Source organism: Mustela lutreola, chromosome 4 (assembly GCF_030435805.1).
Source record: "Mustela lutreola isolate mMusLut2 chromosome 4, mMusLut2.pri, whole genome shotgun sequence".
NCBI classification, from domain to species: domain Eukaryota; kingdom Metazoa; phylum Chordata; class Mammalia; order Carnivora; family Mustelidae; genus Mustela; species Mustela lutreola.
In genome coordinates this window covers 31,234,569-31,256,922 of record NC_081293.1, presented here as the reverse complement: position 1 = coordinate 31,256,922, position 22,354 = coordinate 31,234,569, and the positions used below count along the sequence as shown (strand labels likewise).

The window sequence follows — 22,354 nt, the reverse complement described above, 5'->3', positions numbered from 1 at the left end:
AGATTCTTGCCCACTGATAGAAATGAAAAATAAAGTAGAAGTTATATAGTCTATATTAGTGATATTACTTTAAATAGTATAACACTGAGACTTCCTATCCCATTTTCCTTATACTATTAAAAATTATTTTTTAAAAATCCATAGGTCCACAAATCAACATTAACCCAAATCAACAATTTTTTCTTCCTTCCTTCCTTTTTTTTTTGGAGAGGGAGAGAGCAGGGAGGGAGGGACAGAAGGAGAAAAAGAATCTTAAGCAGTCTCCACACCCAGGGCAGAGCCCAACTCAGGGCTCCATCTCACGACCCTGAGACCATAAACCAAACTGAAATTAAGAGTCAGACACTTAACTGAATGAGCTATCCAGGCACCCCTCAGATCAACAATTTCTAACTTCATCTTCCACTAATGACATCTAGAGAATTTAGACCAACTCTCCTGTTAAATAAAACTGAATAAAATATTTTATTTTTTTTTTTAAGATTTTATTTCTTTACTTGACAGAGAGAGAGAGATCACAAGTAGGCAGAGAGGCAGGAGGGGGTGGGGGGGAAGCAGGCTCCCTGCTGAGCAGAGCCTGATGCAGGGCTCAATCCCAGGACCCTGAGACCATGATCTAAGCTGAAGGCAGAGGCTTAATCCACTGAGCCACCACCCAGGGACCCCTGAACAAAATATTTTAAATGCCTAATTGCAAAGACAAATATTAAGATGACAAGTGACTATCATTTGCCATAATATAGAAATGTACTTAAACCACTAATAGTAAAGACTAATTTTGAAACTCTGCATAACTAGGAAGGTAAAATAATGTCTGTAGAAAGAACATATAATCTCCCCAGTCTGAGCTAAAGAATATTCTTTTAAAGAGAATTTACAAGAACATCACACTCATGTGTGTACTGGGAAGATACACAATTTTCATAAATTAACCACCTTCCAAATTAAAAAAATTATTGTATTTCACTGTATACCTATGTAGAATACAAAGATTTCATATAGTTTTGAAATATGTAGCACTCCTCCGCCCAAACAGCTACACTCAACTTCTTAAAGTGGGTATGATACCTAATAGTTAAAATATTATAGTGTTTAATTTCTGCCAATATATAGCTAAATATAAATGTGGCAGTAATTTAAGAATATATCATTCCCATGTTTCAAATCGTTAAGTCTCAGGGCACTTAATGGACTCAATCAATAGAACACGTGACTCTGGGTTTGAGGGTCCTAAGTTTGAATCCCATGTTGAGTACAGATCCTACCTTAAAAAGAAAAGAAAAGAAAAGAAAAAAGTTAAAAGATTGTTGGTCTCAAAGTTTTTAAAAGCAAAATTTGTCTTTTCAGCAATTCAAACACTTCAAATACTGTCTCCTTTCAGATTATCATTAAAAAATCTGACCCATTCTCTCTTTGGAACTGGGTGTGTGAAGACTGACACGGGCCTAGCCATGCTGAAAACTAAAAGGCTGCTTTAGTTTAAGACCTGTCCATTACCAGTCAGAAGCTTTTAGTATCAGCAAAGAGGGTTCAAAAGGAATGCTGGTGTGACTGAGAGTCCAAAATGCCTAGCAGGGATTTAAGCTTGCAATCCCCAGAGACACTGCATTAAATGAATTTTATCAGTCACAGTTTTAAAAATCACACATACCCTTCATCTCTTCGTTTATGAATATTCTATGGGCATTTTCCACCCAAAATACACCATCTTCATCTACACTGAATCTGCTGACATAGGGAACCGCCTACTCGTTCACATCTCTAAGACTCGAGGCGGGAAACATCTCAGGAGCTGCTTACACTTGCCAGCTCACCACTGCCCACCCAAAGTAAGAAAGCAGCAGTATTTTTCCAGACTTACCCACAGCTTCTCCCACACTATGGCTTCTCAGGAGTTAATATCATGCTCACAGGTCTCTACACTGATACTGATTCTCTATTTAACTAATTATTTTTTCTTCTCTGATTGTTACGGTCATCACCAACACAAAATAATGTTCACATGTTACATTATCTGCCTTTTATGTTTTAGAATCATTCTGACTCTGGAGTGAGTCTTACAAATGTCATGTGCAAGGTTTTTTATTTTCTTACTACTTTGCATTTTTATTATCTCTATTTTCACTTCCACAGCAGACCAAATTAGGAAACGAGTTGTGGAGTGAAGCTGCCTAGGTTCAAATCCCAGCTTACTAATACCCCTACAAACAGTTGTATGATCTCAAATTACTTAACCTCTCTGAACTTTACTTTTCTCATGTGGAGAATGGAGAGAACAGCAGCCCCTCCACATGATTGGCATGAAAATTAAAACAGCTAATGTGTATGAAGCACGTAATAGAACCTCAACAATGTTAGTCACTTTGATATAAAAATAATACTCACAGGCTTAATACTAATGATATGATTAAGTATGCTCACTTCAAATAAGCAACAACACAGAAAGGCCATTAATAATGGCAGACTAAAATAACAGTGCATGACTTGCCAGCTAATGCCATTTATTAGAAAGTTTCTTATTTCTAAAGTTATTTCTAAAGTATAAGCAAAAGAGCTTCTGCATTAAAAAATGAATTGTCAAAACTGTAACCCTGACATCTGAGAAGGAACAAGGCAAGAATCTGAATTCTAGGAGAGGTTGACCACTAGTAATTCTGAAGACTAGTGACTGTACAGTCAATGTCAATGCCCAAGTAACAAATTTAATCCAGTATTTAAGGTAAAGCATGCCTTTACAGCAGATTTGAACTATTTTTCTTGAACTTGGGATTTAGTTCCCCTGAAATATACTATATCCAAAAAAATGAACTACCCACCAAAACACTGAAATTTAGGTTTTGGACAATTATTTTAAAGCTTATTCAGTAAATATGATCCCAAAACCAGACAAGGATCCCATCAAAAAAGAGAGCTATAGACCAATATCCTTGATGAACACAGATGCGAAAATACTCAACAAAATACTAGCCAATAGGATTCAACAGTACATTAAAAGGATTATTCACCACGACCAAATGGGATTTATTCCAGGGCTGCAAGGTTGGTTCAACATCTGCAAATCAGTCAATGTGATACAACACATCAATAAAAGAAAGAACAAGAACCATATGATACTCTCAATAGATGCTGAAAAAGCATTTGACAAAGTACAGCATCCCTTCCTGATCAAAACTCTTCAAAGTGTAGGGATAGAGGGCACATACCTCAATATCATCAAAGCCATCTATGAAAAACCCACCGCAAATATCATTCTCAAAGGAGAAAAACTGAAAGCTTTTCCGCTAAGGTCAGGAACACGGCAGGGATGTCCATTATCACCACTGCTATTCAGTAAAGTGTCAGGATATAAAATCAATGCACAGAAATCAGTTGCATTTCTCTACACCAACAGCAAGACAGAAGAAAGAGAAATTAAGGAGTCAATCCCATTTACAATTGCACCCAAAACCATAAGATACCTAGGAATAAACCTAACCAAAGAGGCACAGAATCTATACTCAGAGAACTATAAAGTACTCATGAAAGAAATTGAGGAAGACACAAAGAAATGGAAAAATGTTCCATGCTCCTGGATTGGAAGAATAAATATTGTGAAAATGTCTATGCTACCTAAAGCAATCTACACATTTAATGCAATTCCTATCAAAGTACCATCCATCTTTTTCAAAGAAATGGAACAAATAATTCTAAAATTTATATGGAACCAGAAAAGACCTCAAATAGCCAAAGGGATATTGAAAAAGAAAGCCAACGTTGGTGGCATCACAATTCCGGACTTTAAGCTCTATTACAAAGCTGTCATCATCAAGACAGCATGGTACTGGCACAAAAACAGACACATAGATCAATGGAACAGAATAGAGAGCCCAGAAATAGACCCTCAACTCTACGGCCAACTCATCTTCGACAAAGCAGGAAAGAATGTCCAATGGAAAAAAGACAGCCTCTTCAATAAATGGTGCTGGGAAAATTGGACAGCCACATGCAGAAAAATGAAATTGGACCATTTCCTTACACCACACACAAAAATAGACTCAAAATGGATGAAGGACCTCAATGTGCGAAAGGAATCCATCAAAATCCTTGAGGAGAACACAGGCAGCAACCTCTTTGACCTCAGCCGCAGCAACATCTTCCTAGGAACAACGCCAAAGGCAAGGGAAGCAAGGGCAAAAATGAACTATTGGGATTTCATCAAGATCAAAAGCTTTTTGACAGCAAAGGAAACAGTTAACAAAATCAAAAGACAACTGACAGAATGGGAGAAGATAGTTGCAAACAATATATCAGATAAAGGACTAGTGTCCAGAATCTATAAAGAACTTAGCAAACTCAACACCCAAAGAACAAATAATCCAATCAAGAAATGGGCAGAGGACATGAACAGACATTTCTGCAAAGACATCCAGATGGCCAACAGACACATGAAAAAGTGCTCCATATCACTCGGCATCAGGGAAATACAAATCAAAACCACAATGAAATATCACCTCACACCAGTCAGAATGGCTAAAATCAACAAGTCAGGAAATGACAGATGCTGGCGAGGGTGCGGAGAAAGGGGAACCCTCCTACACTGTTGGTGGGAATGCAAGCTGGTGCAGCCACTCTGGAAAACAGCATGGAGGTTCCTCAAAATGTTGAAAATAGAACTGCCCTATGACCCAGCAATTGCACTATTGGGTATTTACCCTAAAGATACAAACGTAGTGATCCAAAGGGGCACGTGTACCCGAATGTTTATAGCAATGTCCACAATAGCCAAACTATGGAAAGAACCTAGATGTCCATCAACAGATGAATGGATCAAGAAGATGTGGTATATATGCACAATGGAATACTATGCAGCCAACAAAAGAAATGAAATCTTGCCATTTGCGACAACATGGATGGAACTAGAGCGTATCATGCTTAGCGAAATAAGTCAAGCAGAGAAAGACAACTATCATATGATCTCCCTGATATGAGGAAGTGGTGATGCAACATGGGGGCTTAAGTGGGTAGGAGAAGAATCAATGAAACAAGATGGGATTGGGAGGGAGACAAACCATAAGTGACTCTTAATCTCACAAAACAAACTGAGGGTTGCTGGGGGGAGGGGGTTTGGGAGAAGGGGGTGGGATTATGGACATTGGGGAGGGTATGTGCTTTGGTGAGTGCTGTGAAGTGTGTAAACCTGGTGATTCACAGACCTGTACCCCTGGGGATAAAAATATATATTTATAAAAAATAAAAAAATTAAAAAAAAAAAGCTTATTCAGTAAATAAATTGCAAAGCCTATAAAGAAATATAACAGAAACTACAAAGAAGGGGCACCTGGGTGGCTCAGTGGGTTAAAGTCTCTGCCTTCAGGGCCCTGGGATCGAGCCCCGCATTGGGTTCTCTGCTCAGCAGGGAGCCTGCTTACCTGCCTCTCTGCCTACTGGTGATCTCTGTCTGTCAAGTAAATTTTTTAAAAAAGAAAGAAAGAAAAAAAAACTATAGAGAAATAGCCTTACTCATTAATACATTCACCGGCTCACAAGCACTGAGTAACTTTCACATGTTTAAGTAGGTATTTTGAGAATTCAAAGATAAATTAAGACCAAATCCTTGCTCTCAAGGAGCTTCTGGTCTAGAGGAAGAAAGAGTAATTTATTAATGTTAAATATTTAACATAAAAATCAAGAGCTATTCTTTCAGCAACAATTTACTGTTTGTCCACCAAATCCAGGCATATCTAAGAAAGAATGCATTATGAAATGTAACTGGAAACAACTGTCATGCTGAGAGAGAACTTCATGGGGCAGTGTCTAAAGTGCCTGAGTGAGAACCCCAGCCACCCAGGCTCAGAGTGTGTCTGCTTCGCTGAGGTTGTGGCTCTCTGAGCACAGGTTATAGGACCATTCAAGACGATGAGATCTTTGTGAATGTACAACTTTTTCTAATAATCCAAAAACTTTTCTTGCAACCAATTCTGTTCTCAAAGAAGAAAATGTACTAGACACTATGTAAAGGTAAGATAAGTCATCCAATTAGTTTTCTAACATCATGTGCCTTTTCTACTACCCTTTTTCCTATTAATTATTATTTAATAGTTAAATATTAAAATTAACAAATATTAAATATTTCCTAAATATTATTTATTATTTCTCTTCTGCTCTGTAGAGAGTCTCCCAGTTTAGAAGATAAACATGAAGTACTAATTCAATAACTGTGAACTCCTTGTGTGTCTCATAAAGCTCTAATTGTACCTTCAGTTTTCAAGAAAATGCCTATTCATTTCGTCAAACAGCAATGGCTGATAAGTAACTCTGCTCATACCTCTAATGAAACATAACCTTTGAAACCAACCAAAATGTTCAGTTAGGCTAGTAAGTTTTAGCATGTGACAGAAAAATATACTCCTAGCTCAGGATAACTATCCATTATTTAATTTATCTGCAATAATAAGATTCATGCTATTTAAATTCTAAGATAATTGAAATAAGCAAATATTTAATTTTGATCGACTTAAAATGTTTAAGAACAAGAAAAAACAAAGTTAAATACATGTACTTACTCTGTATATAAATCTTCTATCATTGCAACAATAATAACAATAAGAGACACAGCAAATATCTGACATCCAGAACCAATGAGAGAAGAAAATATCAGTGGGTGACTTGAAGGTCTAAATACATCTCCATGTACCTGCTTCCATCCATACTCATCTCCTAGGTCTCTATCCTATATACATATATATGCAGAGAGAAAAGAAAACCATTCAGAATGAAATTAAAATACATAAAGTAGGTGAAAAGTTACAACTCCAGTTGAAAGTTCCCTCCCTTGGGGAGCCTGGGTGGCTCAGAGGGTTAAGCCTCTGTGTTCAGCTCAGTTCCTAATCTCAGGATCCTGGGATCGAGCCCCACCTCGGGCTTTCTGCTCAGCGGGGAGCCTGCTTCCCCTTCTCTGTCTGCCTCTCTGCCTATTTGTGATCTCTCTGTCAAATTAAATAAAATCTTAAAAAAAAAAAAAGTTCCCTGCCTCCACATTTATACCTATTTAAAGGGTTTTAAAATATCTAGAAAAGACATTTCAAATTTAAAATAATCACTGTCTTAATAACTTATAAAGTATTATGGCATTTACTGGGCCTCAGGAAGGTGGCTCCTAGTTGTGCTCAGAAAATATCAAAGAATGGAAAAAAGAAAAGGTCTAGGAGCAAAAAGAAATGCTCAAAATAAGAGAGGAGCACACTGGTTCCCTGAACATTTACATCACACCTGTGGCACAAATATAATGAGGGGCCAGGTGGAGAACAAAAGAAAAAAAAGAAGATTGAAACCAGTACTAGATGCCCTAAAGATGCAGAAAAGTCCTTTATATTCTGGATTCTAAGAAAATATATGAGGAAAATATCAAAGTTATATATAGTATCTATTAAATATTATTTAACTATCTATAGCACTTCTTAAAAAAAGATTTTACTTATTTATTTGACAGACACAGATCACAAGTAGGCAGAGAGGTAGGCAGAGAGAGAGAAGAGGAAGCAGGCTCCCTGCAGAGCAGAGAGCCCCATGTGGGGCTTGATCCCAGGACCCTGGGATCATGACCTGAGCTGAAGGCAGAGGCTTTAACCCACTGAGCCACGAAGGCGCCCTCCATAGCACTTTTTTAAAAGTATTCAATTTTTCCTTTTCAACTTGAAAAAGCAAGTATCTAAAATAGTAGTTCTTGACAAGTATCAGTCCCTTAAAATAATCTGGCCTTTTAGGGGCTGGGGGTAATCCTGGTCAGATGTGTTTGAGAAGCACCAAATGTGCTTTCTACATTTTACACTGTGATACTTCACAATGCACATTTGCATATTAAAATTTTAATCTAACTCCTTTCCAAACTTACTTAATGAGAGGGCATATCTACATACAACAGCCATTAATATTCTACAGAAGGGGGGGCTCCTGGGTGGCTCAGGTCATGATCCCAGGCTCCTCTCCCCTTTCCCACTCCCCCTGCTTGTGTTCCCTCTCTCGCTGTGTCTCTCTTTGGCAAATAAATAAAGTCTTAAAAAATATATAGTTCTAATTCTATAGAACACACTTTCACTTATTTACAACACTACCTGTAATACCATAGAAGAATTTAGAAAACAAGACCCCCCTCTGACCCTACTAAACTAAATACAAACTAAACCTTTCACCCACTCCCTAAATTTTATGCAGTATTTAACAGTATTAGAAAGATGTCAGTATAGCTCTACAACTTCCTTGCTGCAATTCTGAAATCAAAAGCTCTGAAAACTGAAAGTTCATTTCAGAAGCCTGCCACATTGTTATTTGGTGGCAAAACTTGAGAGTGAAGAAGAGGTTATTTGTATTGTTTATTTATCTCACTTAAGGTGAACATTCGTATGTTTTGCTGAAAAAAACAAATATTTGATTATGGGGCTGGTAATCAAACCATGTAGAAACATTAATATATATGATTAGAGATCCTTTAGGGAGTTTTACACCTTTCTAAAACCCAAAAATGCTGAATTCTGAAACTCATGTAAACTACATTCCAACATTCAAAATAACACTGAGTTAAATCATTTTTATAAATACAACGTAAAATGTTTGCTTACCATATCATCCATTTCTTCTTCTTTACTGTACCGGGCATAATCTTTTCTTAAAGTTCTCATTAAAATCATTGAAACTAAGCCCACCAAGAAGATAACCATCATGAAAGAGTTGAAAATTGAAAACCAATGAATCTAAAATGACAGAAAATAAAATATCACGAACATTAAGTATCAGTCACAAACTTCATAGGTTTCATGATAACAGCAGCATGTTAGTGCAAAAAAAAAAGTTTTTTTTTTTAACTTTTATATAAATATCCAAACTTAAGACACACTGGGCTGAGTAGTCACTATGCAAAAAGACTGGTTTTCTTTACAGTAAATTTCAGATGCATTAAAAACATGATTATTGTACACATATATTTTCCCAATCAATTTTATTGTACAAATAAAATACAATTGGACCACACGGCATATGCTATTTAGCACCATACACAAAGAACACGGAATCTGAAGTCAAACAGGCCTGGGTTTTAACCTAGACTCTGCCAATTTCTAGCTATGTGACTCCAGCTTTCCTATATCAAAAAGGAGGACAATAATACTATCCTGATTTGTATGGCTTCATAACACATATAAAAAGAATGATACCATGACTGGCACAGAGCAGTAAATATTCAATAAATGTTACTTTCTTTCCCTCTAACTGAGCAACAACCTGGAAAACTCTTCAAAATTCCAAAGACTGAACCATCATAGTTGACTGCCATGGATCTGAGCCACCCTCTGGAATGCTATGCTTCACTTCCTCCATCCAGTTCATCTTCTCTATCCTATTCCCACCCTTATCTGCTCCCTTCTACATGAGCTCTCCATGGTAGAGAGAACAATGAGGTATCCCATCATGTCCCAGTGTTCCCAAGACTCTTGATTTTGATTCACTCACCCGTATGTCATAGAATTATGTCCAGATTCTGATTTATAATCACAAGGTACACGATCTCTGAGTGCATCTCAGAACTCAGTGCATCTGACTTCAAATTCTTCTATATTTTAATTCTCAAAAGTTCCTGAAGGATAGTTCCAAAATTTCTCTTCTCTCAGCAAGGCCCCAATTTCATTTATTTTTCTGCATTTTTCTCCTAGCCTCCCATTCCTTCTGTCAATCTCCCAGAAGTTGTTCCACTCTTAAATCAGTCTTTCTGCTAGACTCTACATCTCTTTCATTCCCTGAGGTGCTATCCCCCCATCTCATTTAGCACCCCTGAATTTGCACCTTTACCCAGCCATCTGCAATTGCCAAAGGTCCCCATGTACAATGGTATCTACGCTCTGGAGTGATTATATGGTTCAAATAAGATAATAAATGTAAAGCACATGGAAAATTTACAAGTTGTAAACTGTTGTATTATCATCTTTCAAAGTGTGTGCATGATCTTTTGTTCCTTCATTCTTCCTATCTTCTTATCTCCATAAAACCTCTCATTTACATATTCCATTATTCACAGATGTACTCCTACTCTAAACTACAGGTACATATGCAGAAGATTTAACTTGAGTTAATATGCTAAGTATATGCACTAGGGTGAAGGGCAGCCCTAGCTCTGTTCCCACCCTGAGGCTTCTGGCAAGGGACAAACTCTGTGACTCTCCCTGAAAAACAAGAGATAGCCAATTGCCTCTGCCTCTTTATAAAATCATTTTTTCCTATATTTAATAATTTATTTATTGACTACCTACTGAAGTTACAAAGGAAATGACGACTGCATTATATTCTGAAATATTTACAAAAAAGGGTTATATAAGATTTAAGTTTATCATTAAAGTATCATTCAAGATTTATAAAAGCATTCTGTAATTATAGACTTTCCCAAAGATTTGATTTTGTTCTCACCCTGAGAAATTAATGATCCAAAAAAAGATGAGAAAAAATTATATTTATGTTTCTTAGCTTCTCTCAATTTGTCAAATTTCTGAAAAGTAGTTTTATATAGTTACTATTTAATAATAAGAAAGATACACCTAAAATGCAAAACTTTCTAACAAAGCTCCCTCCTATTTTCTAATCTGAGACATAAACTTTAAACCAATACCCATTATAAGGTACTACCATTAACCTGACATTTTTATAATATCCTTTTATTCCAAAAATTACAAAATGCTGTTATGATTTCAAAATTATTATATCAAGGGAAGTATTTCTTAAAAATAATGAAGAAACCAGATATCACAAAAGGCTTACTAATCTTAAGAACTGCTGACTCCAGCACCCCCTAGTGTTGCTAACCCAAAAGCAGGACATTGGAGAAATACATACCTGAGTGGTGCCACTCATTAAGCACCAGCTATGTGTCAAATAGGAACTAAGGCCTTTATGTGCACTATCGAATGGAATATCCCAACAGTGCACAGTACTACGATCTGTGCTCCACTATGGAGGAGGCAGAAAGCTGAGGAACCAAGTGTTGTGCCCATGGTTACGTGGGTGCAGCAACACTGTATGTCCAGCTCATGCTCTTGAGCCTGTGTTGGTAGTATTAGAAACCATCCCTACTGTCAACCAGTAGACCCTGCCCCTCCCGCCTACTTATGGAACTGGCTGCAGTAATTCTCCTCTCTCTTTTCTGCACTGTCAGTTTTGCACTCGCTGCTGAACCCTTCCACGTATAAAAGTGTTCCTTACATCTCAAAATAAAACCTTCCAATTCCATCCTTCCTACTTCCTACCACATCATTTCTCTGCTCCCCTTAGCTGCCAAACTTGTAGTCTCCAACTCCTCTCCTCCATGCTCTTATACCAGCTCTGTTCAGATCCTGCCCCACCACTACCCCCAAACTGCTCTTTGTCAAGTTTATGGATGACTCCAAATGAATCTTGAAAGTCACTTTCACCTTACCTGACCCAGCAGCAACAATGCAGAACTAATCTCCCTCTCCTCCATGACACACTTTCTTCTCTTGGCTTCCAGAACACCACAAAAGCTTTCCGTTCCTACCTTACTGGGATCTCCCCAGAGCCTGAACTGGTTTCACCTACTCTCCCAAATCTTTTCTTACCACCCCCAAGTGCTCAGTCCTTAGTCCCTTCTATTTCTACTGTATACTCTATTTATACTCTTCCTTGGTAACTGCATCCAATCTCATAGCTTTATTAAATACCATTTTTATGCCAATGGCTGCACAATCCGTATCTCCAGCCCAGACCCCTCTCCTGAACTGGCGACTCATATACTGGGCTCGGTGCTAAGTATCTCCATTTGGATGTCTTAAGACACTTCAAAACGAACATGTCCCCAACTGTACTCTGAGCTTCCCCTCTGCACCTTCTCCAAATATGGACTCTCTGCCTCAGTGATGGTGGCTCTAACTAATAGTTGCTCAGGCCAAAAACTCTGTAGAGTTCTTGTCAACCTTTCTTTATCTTGCTCTCCACCAGGAAATCCCACCCGGCTCTCCCCTTCACAATATGCTCACAGTCTGACACCTTCTCACCAACTCCCCCACTACACCTTGGTCTGAGCCACTTCCCCTCTCACTGCACTGCTGCAACAGCCTCTTGGTCTCCCTGCTTCTCCCCTTCCCCGACATGGCCTCTTTTCAACATAATAAGCTGAGCGATCCTTTTAAAAAAGAAGTGCGATTTGTCATTCCCTGCGGAAAACACTACCAGGCACTCTCTGCATTCAAAGCCTCCCCAGCAGCCACGGATGGTCTAGCTCCCACTGCTCTCTGACCTCATCCACCCCTCCTCCAGCCACACTGGCCTCCTTGCTATTCCTCAAGCTCCCCAAGCACATTCCCACCTAACAGACTTTTCAAAGGTATTGCCCCTGCCTGGAATACTCTTCCGCTGCCCCCCATATCCATATTCCTGATTTCCATCAACTCCTTCAAGTTTTGACTCCAAAGTCCATCTCAGGGGCTTACTCTGAGCACCACAGTCAAACTACAACTAGCCTCGCCTGTGGCACTCTTGGTCCACTGCTCTTTCTTGAAGGACGTATCTTTGAACACACTATACCCTTAACTTAGTATGTCTATTACGTGTCTCCCCCTACTAGAAGGGTAAGCTCCAAGAGAATGCAAATCTTGAACTTCATTCTCTAAATGTAGTCCACTTAGTACCGTGCTTGACACATAGCAGGTGTTCAGTTAATAACTGCTGAAAGGAGAAATATGGGACCTTGTTCTACTAGTGAAAATGCCAAATGGCAGCCTTTCCCTCAAGTTATCAACACCCAATGGCATGAGAAACAAGGCAGGCTCACACTCACATGTTCCAACAGAAAATGTTAGTTGAGAGCCCTCGTATTTTCGAGTACTATCTAAACATTTAAGTTATTTGTGCCTATACCTCAACCATGGTCAAGACTGCATGAACACGACATCTGAAGAGAACACTCTGCTGGTAGGGGAAGTGGAGGAGGTTGGGGAGGAAATTTTAGCTCCAGGAGTAACATGCTAGGACCCAGAGGAAAATTAGAAGTAGTGAGAGGTTCCAGTGAAGTCTGGCAGCAATGATAAGAATACTAGACCACAAAAATTTAGATTACCAATAAACTTCAGAATTCCAGTCCAAAAGATCAGATCAGAAGACAGAAGATGCAAGTCAGGAAGAAAGTCAGAAGAATGGATATATCCCCTTATACTCCATTATCCTCCGATGTCCTCTCATCTCTATCCTTGAAGGAGGAAACCACTAAAATAAAATCCATTTTTTTCCTATAAAGAACCAAAGCTACCACCTGTACAAAATCAGCAACAATGCCAGGGGACGTAGGAGCTGAGCTCCATTTGAATCTGCTGGTGGGAAGTGGGGGCATTTCTTCCCAGTCCTGATGTTCCTTTTTATGTGAAAAGACTTCTACCAGCAAAAGTTTCTGGTCGCGCTCCACTCTCATCCCTTCCTTTCTAGAAGCACACATTCTGCTCTGTTTCTGCACATTGTAAGTCTCCCAAGGGCAGGTGCTCACATACAGAAGCTTGAAGTAGCCCAGCACTGAGCACAAGAAGTCAGTCTAATTCTGAGTTTCAATATTAACATGGCCACCTGCCCACAAAATAAGTCACATTTTTCAGTATCAGCATCATTAATAATAAAAGTAAAATTCTGGCTTTTGGTTTGTTTCATCTTTCCTGTGTTACTCAAAATTGGTTTAAAGCATAGGCATGATGAAGGGGGCTTTTGACTGCTCCCCTAAAACTCTCTTATCATCCTAGGACTCTAAGTTTACATGTGAAATCACAAGTCCAATGTGTCTGAACTCCACAGCCTTAGCACAGTGCCCCGAATATGGTAGATGCTTGTTAGTGTTTGTTAAACTGACCGAGCACATAATCAATGTCTCAAAATACACAATTTACCTACCCTGTGTTGAAAAAACGATGGATCAAGATATTTGTCAAATCGATCTTCAAATTTTACATCTGACTTTTTCCATTTCACCTGAAAAAAATTTTTTTCACTTAAAAGTAAATGCCAGTAAACAAATTAATAAGCTTATAACAAAACCTTGAGCAAAATTAGTAAAGATCTGGACACTTAGAACAAGAAGCTAGAGAAATTGTAGAAAGCTACTGCCAATTTGAGAAGCTGAAACATCTAAGATAAAAAACTAACCAACTTTCTTCTCTGTGTATTAACAGAACTTCCAACTTTACCTAGAGGGATCACTCCAGTTTTCAAAGACTATTAACTATTGCTGACTTGTATACTTTGACCTGATAAATACGTTAAGAACGAATTAACTAGCCCAATTAAAATAAGAATCTATCCATTTTTGACTTTAGATCGAGTTAGTTTTACTACAATTATCAAACTTCTTTAGAAGTTCAGTTACATAAATATCATTTGCACTAGTTACATATGCATGAGTGAAAAAAAAACTTTCAAAAACTGGCTACTAGCAATGGATTCATTCCAGTTATCAGGGAAAAAACTGGCAAAGAGAGAGGCTACCTACATCAGATTTTTCTTCTTTCCACTATTTTTAATCCTAATGGAACAGAATTAACTTGACAGTTGCAAAGAGCTCTGAGAAGCTCTTACTCTGCAGGAGTATCTTATTCCAACTGATAAAGCAAAACATGGTAAACTATACCCATCCAGCAATTTTCAATACAGCATCATCTCTATCTGCAACAGTAAAAAGGAAAGAGAAACAACAAGGTATGCTGCAATCTAAAAATGTAACCATGAAAAGACATGGCAAGCTTAGCTCTAACTGCTCAGTTGCAATGGTAAACTTTGCTGTAGCCAATGGTAAGTCCTGCAAATGCCGAAATTCTGTAATACAGACCTGAGGCAAATCTCCCTGCTTTTAGAAGGCTTACTTATATACATTAAGGAAATACAGTTTTAATAATATTTTGTTTTACCTTATTTTCATTTATTAAAGTAGTAAAACACACTTAACTGTTGCTATTAGGTCACAAACACTTCTTCTATACATTTTAATACTTACTGAATATGACATCTGGATTTTAGTATTGGGAACCAGTTTCACCTTTCCTTCACTAGTTAGATTAACATCAACAATTCGATTGCCATTAAAACCTATTTCGAGTTTTTTATAGGTCCAAAGATAGTAATCTTCTCCATTTTCATCTGCTTCACCAACAATACCTACAAAAGAAATAACACTTTATACAAGGTAATATCGCTTAATGTTTAAAATATGTTAGAAGCTAAAAGCCCATTAAAAAAGTTTTTATAAACAAGCATATTCTTCATCATTAGAAAAGGCACAAGTACAGGCTAGACTTCTACTCTTTATTAACTACTTGGCAGACCTTCAACAGACAAATGGGTAAAGAAGATATGGTCCATATATACAGTGGAGTATTATGCCTCCATCAGAAAGGATGAATACCCAACTTTTGTAAATCAACATGGACAAGACTAGAGGAGATTACACTGAGTGAAATAAGTCAAGCAGAGAAAGTTAATTATCATATGGTTTCACTGACTTGTGGAGCGTAAGGAGTAACATGGAAGACATTAGGAGAAGGAAAAGAAAGGTGAATTGGGGGCAATCAGAGGGGAAGACGAAGCATGAGAGACTGTGGACTCTGAGAAACAAACTGAGGGTTCTGAAAAGGGAGGGGGGATCAGGGGATGGGTGGGCCTGGTGGCGGGTATTAAGGAGGGCACGTACTGCATGGAGCACTGGGTATGGTGCATAAACAATGAATCTTGAAACACTGAAAAGATAAAATTAAATTTAAAAAAATAACTACTTGGCAAACATAAACCATGGTCATGCCATGAACAGTCAGCAAAATCCATCACTAATTTAGTCCTCAAAGTTCATGTTTTGTCATGAGTATCACCTTCATTGTACTAATTATCACCGTATTACTTCCTAATTCCTGAAAATTTCAGGGAAGTATAGTCAACATCTGCCACGGTCACCCAGTTAGTAGTAGTCAAACTAAAATTAAAACCAAGTTCTCCAGAGACCCAATCCAGTACTTTCTCTAACAGCCTGAGATCTACACTTTCCTAAGTAAGCTGCACATATGTGTATATCAATAACAAAACTTAAAATGCCTCCTCTTTATGCTTCAAGTACTGGACCTATCCTTGGGATATCACCAAAACAAAAGGAGCATTGAGGACAAATGTTAATGAGGCACTAGTTTAAAATGATCATTTTGGTTTTGGTGGGTTTTTTTGAAGATTTTTTATTTATTTATGAGAGAGAGAGAGCGCGCGCACAAGCAGGAGGGGAGGGGTAGAAGGAGAGTGGGGAGCAAACTGCCCGCTGAGCAGAGACCCCAACACAGGGCTTGATACAGGACCCTAGGATCATGACCTGAGCCAAATGAAGACACTTAACCAACTGAGCCACCCAGCCACCCCTAAAACGATAATTTTGTTTTTTTTTTTTTTTTTTTTTTTTTAAAGATTTTTTATTTATTTATCAGAGAGAGGGTGGGGAGAGAGCGAGCACAGGCAGACAGAATGGCAGGCAGAGGCAGAGGGAGAGGCAGGCTCCCTGCTCAGCAAGGAGCCCGATGTGGGACTCGATCCCAGGACGCTGGGATCATGACCTGAGCCGAAGGCAGCTGCTTAACCAACTGAGCCACCCAGGCGTCCCTAAAACGATAATTTTGATCATAGTTTGGGATACTGAAAGAACACCCAAACAGTGTCAGGACAACAGGTGGTAGTTGAGATCTACCCCTTGTACCCTCATACTGTCAGCTAGTTATCTATGTCTATCTATCTACCAAACCTACAGACTTCCCAAGAGACGCATCCACTAAAAGCGACTCCTTAGGGCCTTCCCTCTTTGGTCAATGCATCTCATTAAAGTATTAGGGGAAGAAAAGATCATTTCTTCCTCTTCAGTTTATTTGCTTATTAACCAAAGTTAGTAAAAATAATTTCTCTCAAACTGATACAAATTCAAGGAATACAGTTAATCACTGTGTTTGGGGTTGCAGAGGGAGAATGAAATCTTTCTAATAATTAATTTCACCAAGGTTTATTTACCTATCTACAGTGAAAACTCTGGGAGTGGAGACACAATTACACCTAGTAAGAAGCTATTCTCTACGGGGCTTTTAAAAGACATGGAAACACTTACCCCCAAAAAAGCCAAATAAGAATTTTCCTTCTGCCAAAAATTCCCATAGTGCAGACATTCTCGGACACCCAAATGTACTCTCCTAAACATGGCAGACCCTAGAATCCCAGGGCTAAGAAAGATTTATTTTAGGACAGGAAAGCACAGTTGCCATGTTGCTAAGGTGACCCACAGAAAAAACTGAAAAAACCCTAAGGTTCCGGAGAAGAAACCCAAAAGCAATGGAAAAGAGCACGGGAGGAACCTGCTCTCTCACCAAAAAAAGAGGAGACCCTAACTAACGGGTTCTCTTGAACTACAGGCTCAGAAATCTTGAGTGAATATTCAGCACGTCTTCTTGCTACCCGTGCTGATCACAGAAATGTCGGTGTTAATGTAATATTAATTACAGTCATTTATATTAAATGCTTACTATTTATACCTAATTAACATGCAACAGAGTAGCAATGATGCATACAATTATATCTTGAGATTGACTTTCTTACAAATTTCATCTTCGCACTACATTAAACTCTGGTCTGATATTTTCAGTATTTCAGGTTGCTGCTCACAAATATAGTAGTCTGCTAACAATTTTAAGAATTAAAATATTCATTGTAGATAAGAACAGGTGTCCAAAGGAAAAAATAAAACAAAACTAAGAGAATAATATGATCAAACACACTGTCTGATAGCTCACGGTGTTTTGCATTTAAAAACAATTTAATCAGATTCTTAACAAGTTCACCATCTTCAAGCAGCCAAACCAGCTCTGGGACCTACCCAGTCACTAGTACACATCTGGCAGAGCCCTGTGTCTTGCAAGCTGTCACCCATATGAGAAACAAAGGGACAAAGAGCAACTGTGATCCCCAAATGCCCTGCCAACTGCAGTAAGTACACAACTACCCAGGTTGGGTATTTTTTGGGGGTTTTTGTTTTTTTTTTTTGCCCCTTTTAGAATATTCACTTACTTTATACTAACTTGCTAACTCAGCTCAACAGTACATAAATGTAATTCCTTTCCCTAATATTGTTCTCCTGCAAGGTTACATGTAAATATATCCTTAAAAAATCTAAAATAATTTATCAAGTCCAATACAAAGTTCGGATTTTACACAGGTTTGTATTAACTACACCATAATTCCTCTCCATTAATACAGATAAGAGCTAAAACAATAAAAATTTTTAGGGGGACCTGGCTGACTCAGAGGGGCAGTAGGGCATGCGACTCTTGATCTTGGGGTTTTAAGTCTGACCCCATGTTGGGTGTAGAAATGACTTAAAAAATAAAAATCTTAAAAACCCATGAAAAAAATGTTAAACATATAGTGTTTTGGAAAATAACATAGGAAATACTGAAACAATTCAGGAGACTATCTTATCTAAAAACCATACTACCAGTTCCCCATGAGAGAAAGCCAAAATAAAACTTCAAAATCCTATTTAGTTCCTTTGGTTGTATTTGGTAGAATAAGTCAAAATAAGATACAAAAAACAAAAGGGAGAAGGGAGGATATTTCTGTTCAAAATACCTTTTAATTCCTTGAATCTGAAAAGTTATACTACATAAAGGTCGTATTTTGAGGGAGTTTCATACAAGGTTTGGCAATGTTAAAACCACTTCAAGTAATAGGGGACCATAAAATCATTCTGTGGAAAATACCAAAAACACATTTACTGATTCAGAGTACAATCAAACACCTTAAGACTCATTACATAAGTCATGTTTATTATGCAAATATTCCCAAACTTTAATTATAACACACAATATAATACCTACCCCATATTGGTAAGTCATCTATGTACATCTGGTACCAGTAGTGATTTTTGATAGCATACACAAATGCATCTCTCTTTTCTTTATCTAAGTCAATTTCACAGTAAGTGGCTGGCATCACATCATCTGTATAAGGTAAAAATTGCAAATTAGCATATTGGTTTGTAGGATAGTTATAGGAAGAAAAAGCCAACATCTCCTGAAGTTAAAATCTATATTCATAATTGCTGAATCTGGGTAATAAGTATATGAGGGTTTAGTATGTAATTTTTTCCCTTTTATAGAAGAACACTGATGAAATAATTTTACATGAGTAACCGGGCTTAAAAAAAAAACACAAAAATAAAAAAGCTTAAGACACATAAGAAAGTTTTCACTTAACATATACAAAAACTCAAAACTATGATCCTAAATAGAACGATTTCTAGCTATAATATCTCTGAGATACAAATTCATTTTAATATTCTTAGAGATATAAGTCACTAGAGGCCATAGATTCTATGAGGAATCCCAGTGACTCTTCATAATTAGAAAGATTAAAATATAAATCTCTATCTAGCAGGTGTCACTGTTTATAAATTACCCAAAAGTCCCCTAGAGATGATTCATTTAAACTCTTGACTGCTTTCAAAAATACTGCTACCACAATATTGTTCAGATAGTCTCTAACCTATAAATCTCTCAAAAACGTACTTATAAATAAGCACTAGGGATCCAAAGTACAACATGATGACTCCAGCTAACACTGCGACATGATATATAGGAAGGTCTTCAAGAGTAAAACCTAAAAGTTCTCATCACAAGGAGAAAATCTTTTTCTTCACTCTTTTCTTCTTTCTACCTATTTGTGATCATTTTACAATATGTAAATCAAACCATCACACTATATGCCTTAAGCTTATACACTGATATATGTCTTTATTTCTCAATGGAAAAAAATGTGCTTATGATCATTAGTTTCTGAACAAAACAAAATCCAAAAAACCTGCAAACACTCTAGACGTCCACTGAAATTATTTTTTGTATATGACTTACACAATTAGAACAAAAGATAAATCTTAACAACAACAAAAAAAGAAAGCACAGTTGTTTAAAAGTTCTCCTGTACTGTATTATTGGTTATTTAGAATTTGAAATACAATTGCCCCCCAAGAAACAATTTTAAATTTCTTAAATGTTGATTAAAACTTCTTAAATGTGCACTATACCTGAACCATGATTAGGGGCCAGCTACAGCATTATTTCCATGACAAATAGCAATCTGAGTTATAACTCCAGACACTAACAACTTGTCTCCCTAACCGTCAACAAGAAAGAAAGTTTCTCCATAATATAGCTCAGCTCAGAGTGGGTATCCCAAAACCACAACACCAAGATGGAAACACTAAAGTCCCATAAAGGAGGAATAGGGAAATACTCCTACTCCCAAAGTAGGAGAAGATCACGGTTTTCTTGTTTCCAACAACATGGCTCCCATACAGATTTCCTTTTTATCAATGGCCCTTTTAGGCAGGGAGAAATTTAGGATTTTCATGGCAAAAACTGAGGTTGAGAAGAGAAGGGAGGGAGGATTCGGCCATGAGATGGCTATAAAGGGCTCTTCCAGCAGGAGCTAGGAAAATTGGTACCAAGAGGTCCCCAGATAGGATTTCCATGGAGTGTGATAATGCACAAAGGACAGGAGGCAACTACAGCAACGAGAGATGAAAGAGAACCACAGAGCGGTCCAGGCTTCGGTAGCAACAAACAGCTGTGGGAGACCTCATAGCAAAACTCTGCAAAGCCACCAAATCCCTTGCTGCTAAAATTAGACAGTCACCGACAATTGCCATTAACAATGAGGCAGTGTTACGTATGAAGTTCTGAGATCCACAATACAGCACTGACCTGCACAAAACTTTTAAGAATCCTCACAGTGTGAACTGTGTTCAGCTCTCTCTTACCCAACCATCTCTCATTCTCTCTCCTTATATTCCAGCCACACTCCACTACCTGCAGATGCCACGCATCCTGTGCTCTCCTGGCCTCTGGATTTTTTTTTTTTTGCCTATGCTGGAAAGTCCACCACAAATGTCCACCCTAAAATACAACCCATCCCCCTACCCTCTCCTCCAGAGAAATCCCTGATTCCCCACCTCTCACACCTCTCAAACCCCACAGCCTGTCCCTTTCTCCTAAGTCCTATGGCTTTCTCTCCATATCTTCCTTTGGTACCTAGGTCTACACCACTTACAACCTCATACCAGTATCTTACTTCTTCAAAAGATCATCAGGTCTTAAGAGCCATGTCTATAATAACTGCATTATTTTCATCCCTAGCTATGCCCATTCTACAGGCGCTAAACAAATAAAAAATTTAGCAAATTTTAAGATGATTTCCCACTTATTCGGCAAAGGAAAACACGAAGTATATTACAGTACGTACGTAACATGCATGTGTGTATGATTAGGGTGTCTGCATGTGTGTATGTGTGTATGTGTATATATGTGTATTGGGGGGGAGAAAATGCCAATATAAACAAATGAAATTTCTGAGCAGAGTTATCTCAAAATGATTCACAAAGAGGTCTTGAAGAGTATCTTTCACTGATGTAAAATCTAGGAAAGAAACGTGGTCAATGGAAAAACCTATCTTTATGGCAGGCTAGAAAAAGGATCTTGGTTGATCATATGTTAATGAAATTCCCCTTGCAGGCATGTGGGCAAATACAAACATCACAAATAATTGAACAGTCTGGTTGCTTAACTAAAACAGCTTTTCTCTCAGGAGGGATCCGCTCTGAAGATAACTAATGTAATGTGCCTGAATATGCCCAATCATTATTCAGCATTCTACAGAGCTGGAAAACAATCTGAAAACTCTAGCGCCATAAATCACTGCTATTAAATTATAAAAGGACATATCTTTCTCAGATGAAATACACACCTATGAATTCTGAAGAGGATACCACTAACACTTCACCAATGTAAAAACATTACACAGGGGAAAAATACAAAACCGGAGGTATAAAGTGACAACTGTTTTATACAGATTTTTCAAGCAGAAAGCAAGTGCAGCTCCTGGAAACTACCTACCAACTACCTACCAATAAGTCTGTCATCTATTCACAATTAACACTCCAGACTAGAAACTGAACAGACAGTGAAAACACTGAAAAAAGAATGTGGTATTATTTGAGTTCTCTAAGAACATATCACACCTAGCTTTATTAGCTTCCTCTTTTGATAGCATTACCAAAATGGAAATCACAAATGCTCTACTTTAAATTCAACAGCACTGGACAGTTTTTCATGAAGTCACTATAGACAAATTTATTTAAAAAAAAAAAAAAAAAAGGCAGAAACTTGAGTTTTAGCCTGGGTTCTACTATGGATTAGCTATGTGAATAAAATTCATTTAGCTTCTGTGAACCTCAGAACCCTCAGCCATAAAACAGAGATAACATCTATGGTATCTCCTTCCTAGA

At 37.8% G+C, this 22,354-nt stretch overlaps 1 protein-coding gene across 1 annotated transcript in view; it reads right to left on the bottom strand.

Moving 5' to 3' along the window:
* The window catches only part of TM9SF3 (transmembrane 9 superfamily member 3), a 70,805-nt gene that overhangs the window by 31,848 nt on the left and 16,603 nt on the right, over positions 1 to 22,354 (bottom strand). The window contains exons 3-7 of the mRNA XM_059169315.1: positions 18,891 to 19,013; positions 14,999 to 15,159; positions 13,903 to 13,980; positions 8,595 to 8,726; positions 6,543 to 6,709 (exon numbers count right to left, since the gene is read on the bottom strand). Of these exons, the coding sequence (XP_059025298.1) occupies positions 6,543 to 6,709; positions 8,595 to 8,726; positions 13,903 to 13,980; positions 14,999 to 15,159; positions 18,891 to 19,013 (661 nt within the window). The remainder of the gene's footprint in view (positions 1 to 6,542; positions 6,710 to 8,594; positions 8,727 to 13,902; positions 13,981 to 14,998; positions 15,160 to 18,890; positions 19,014 to 22,354) is intronic.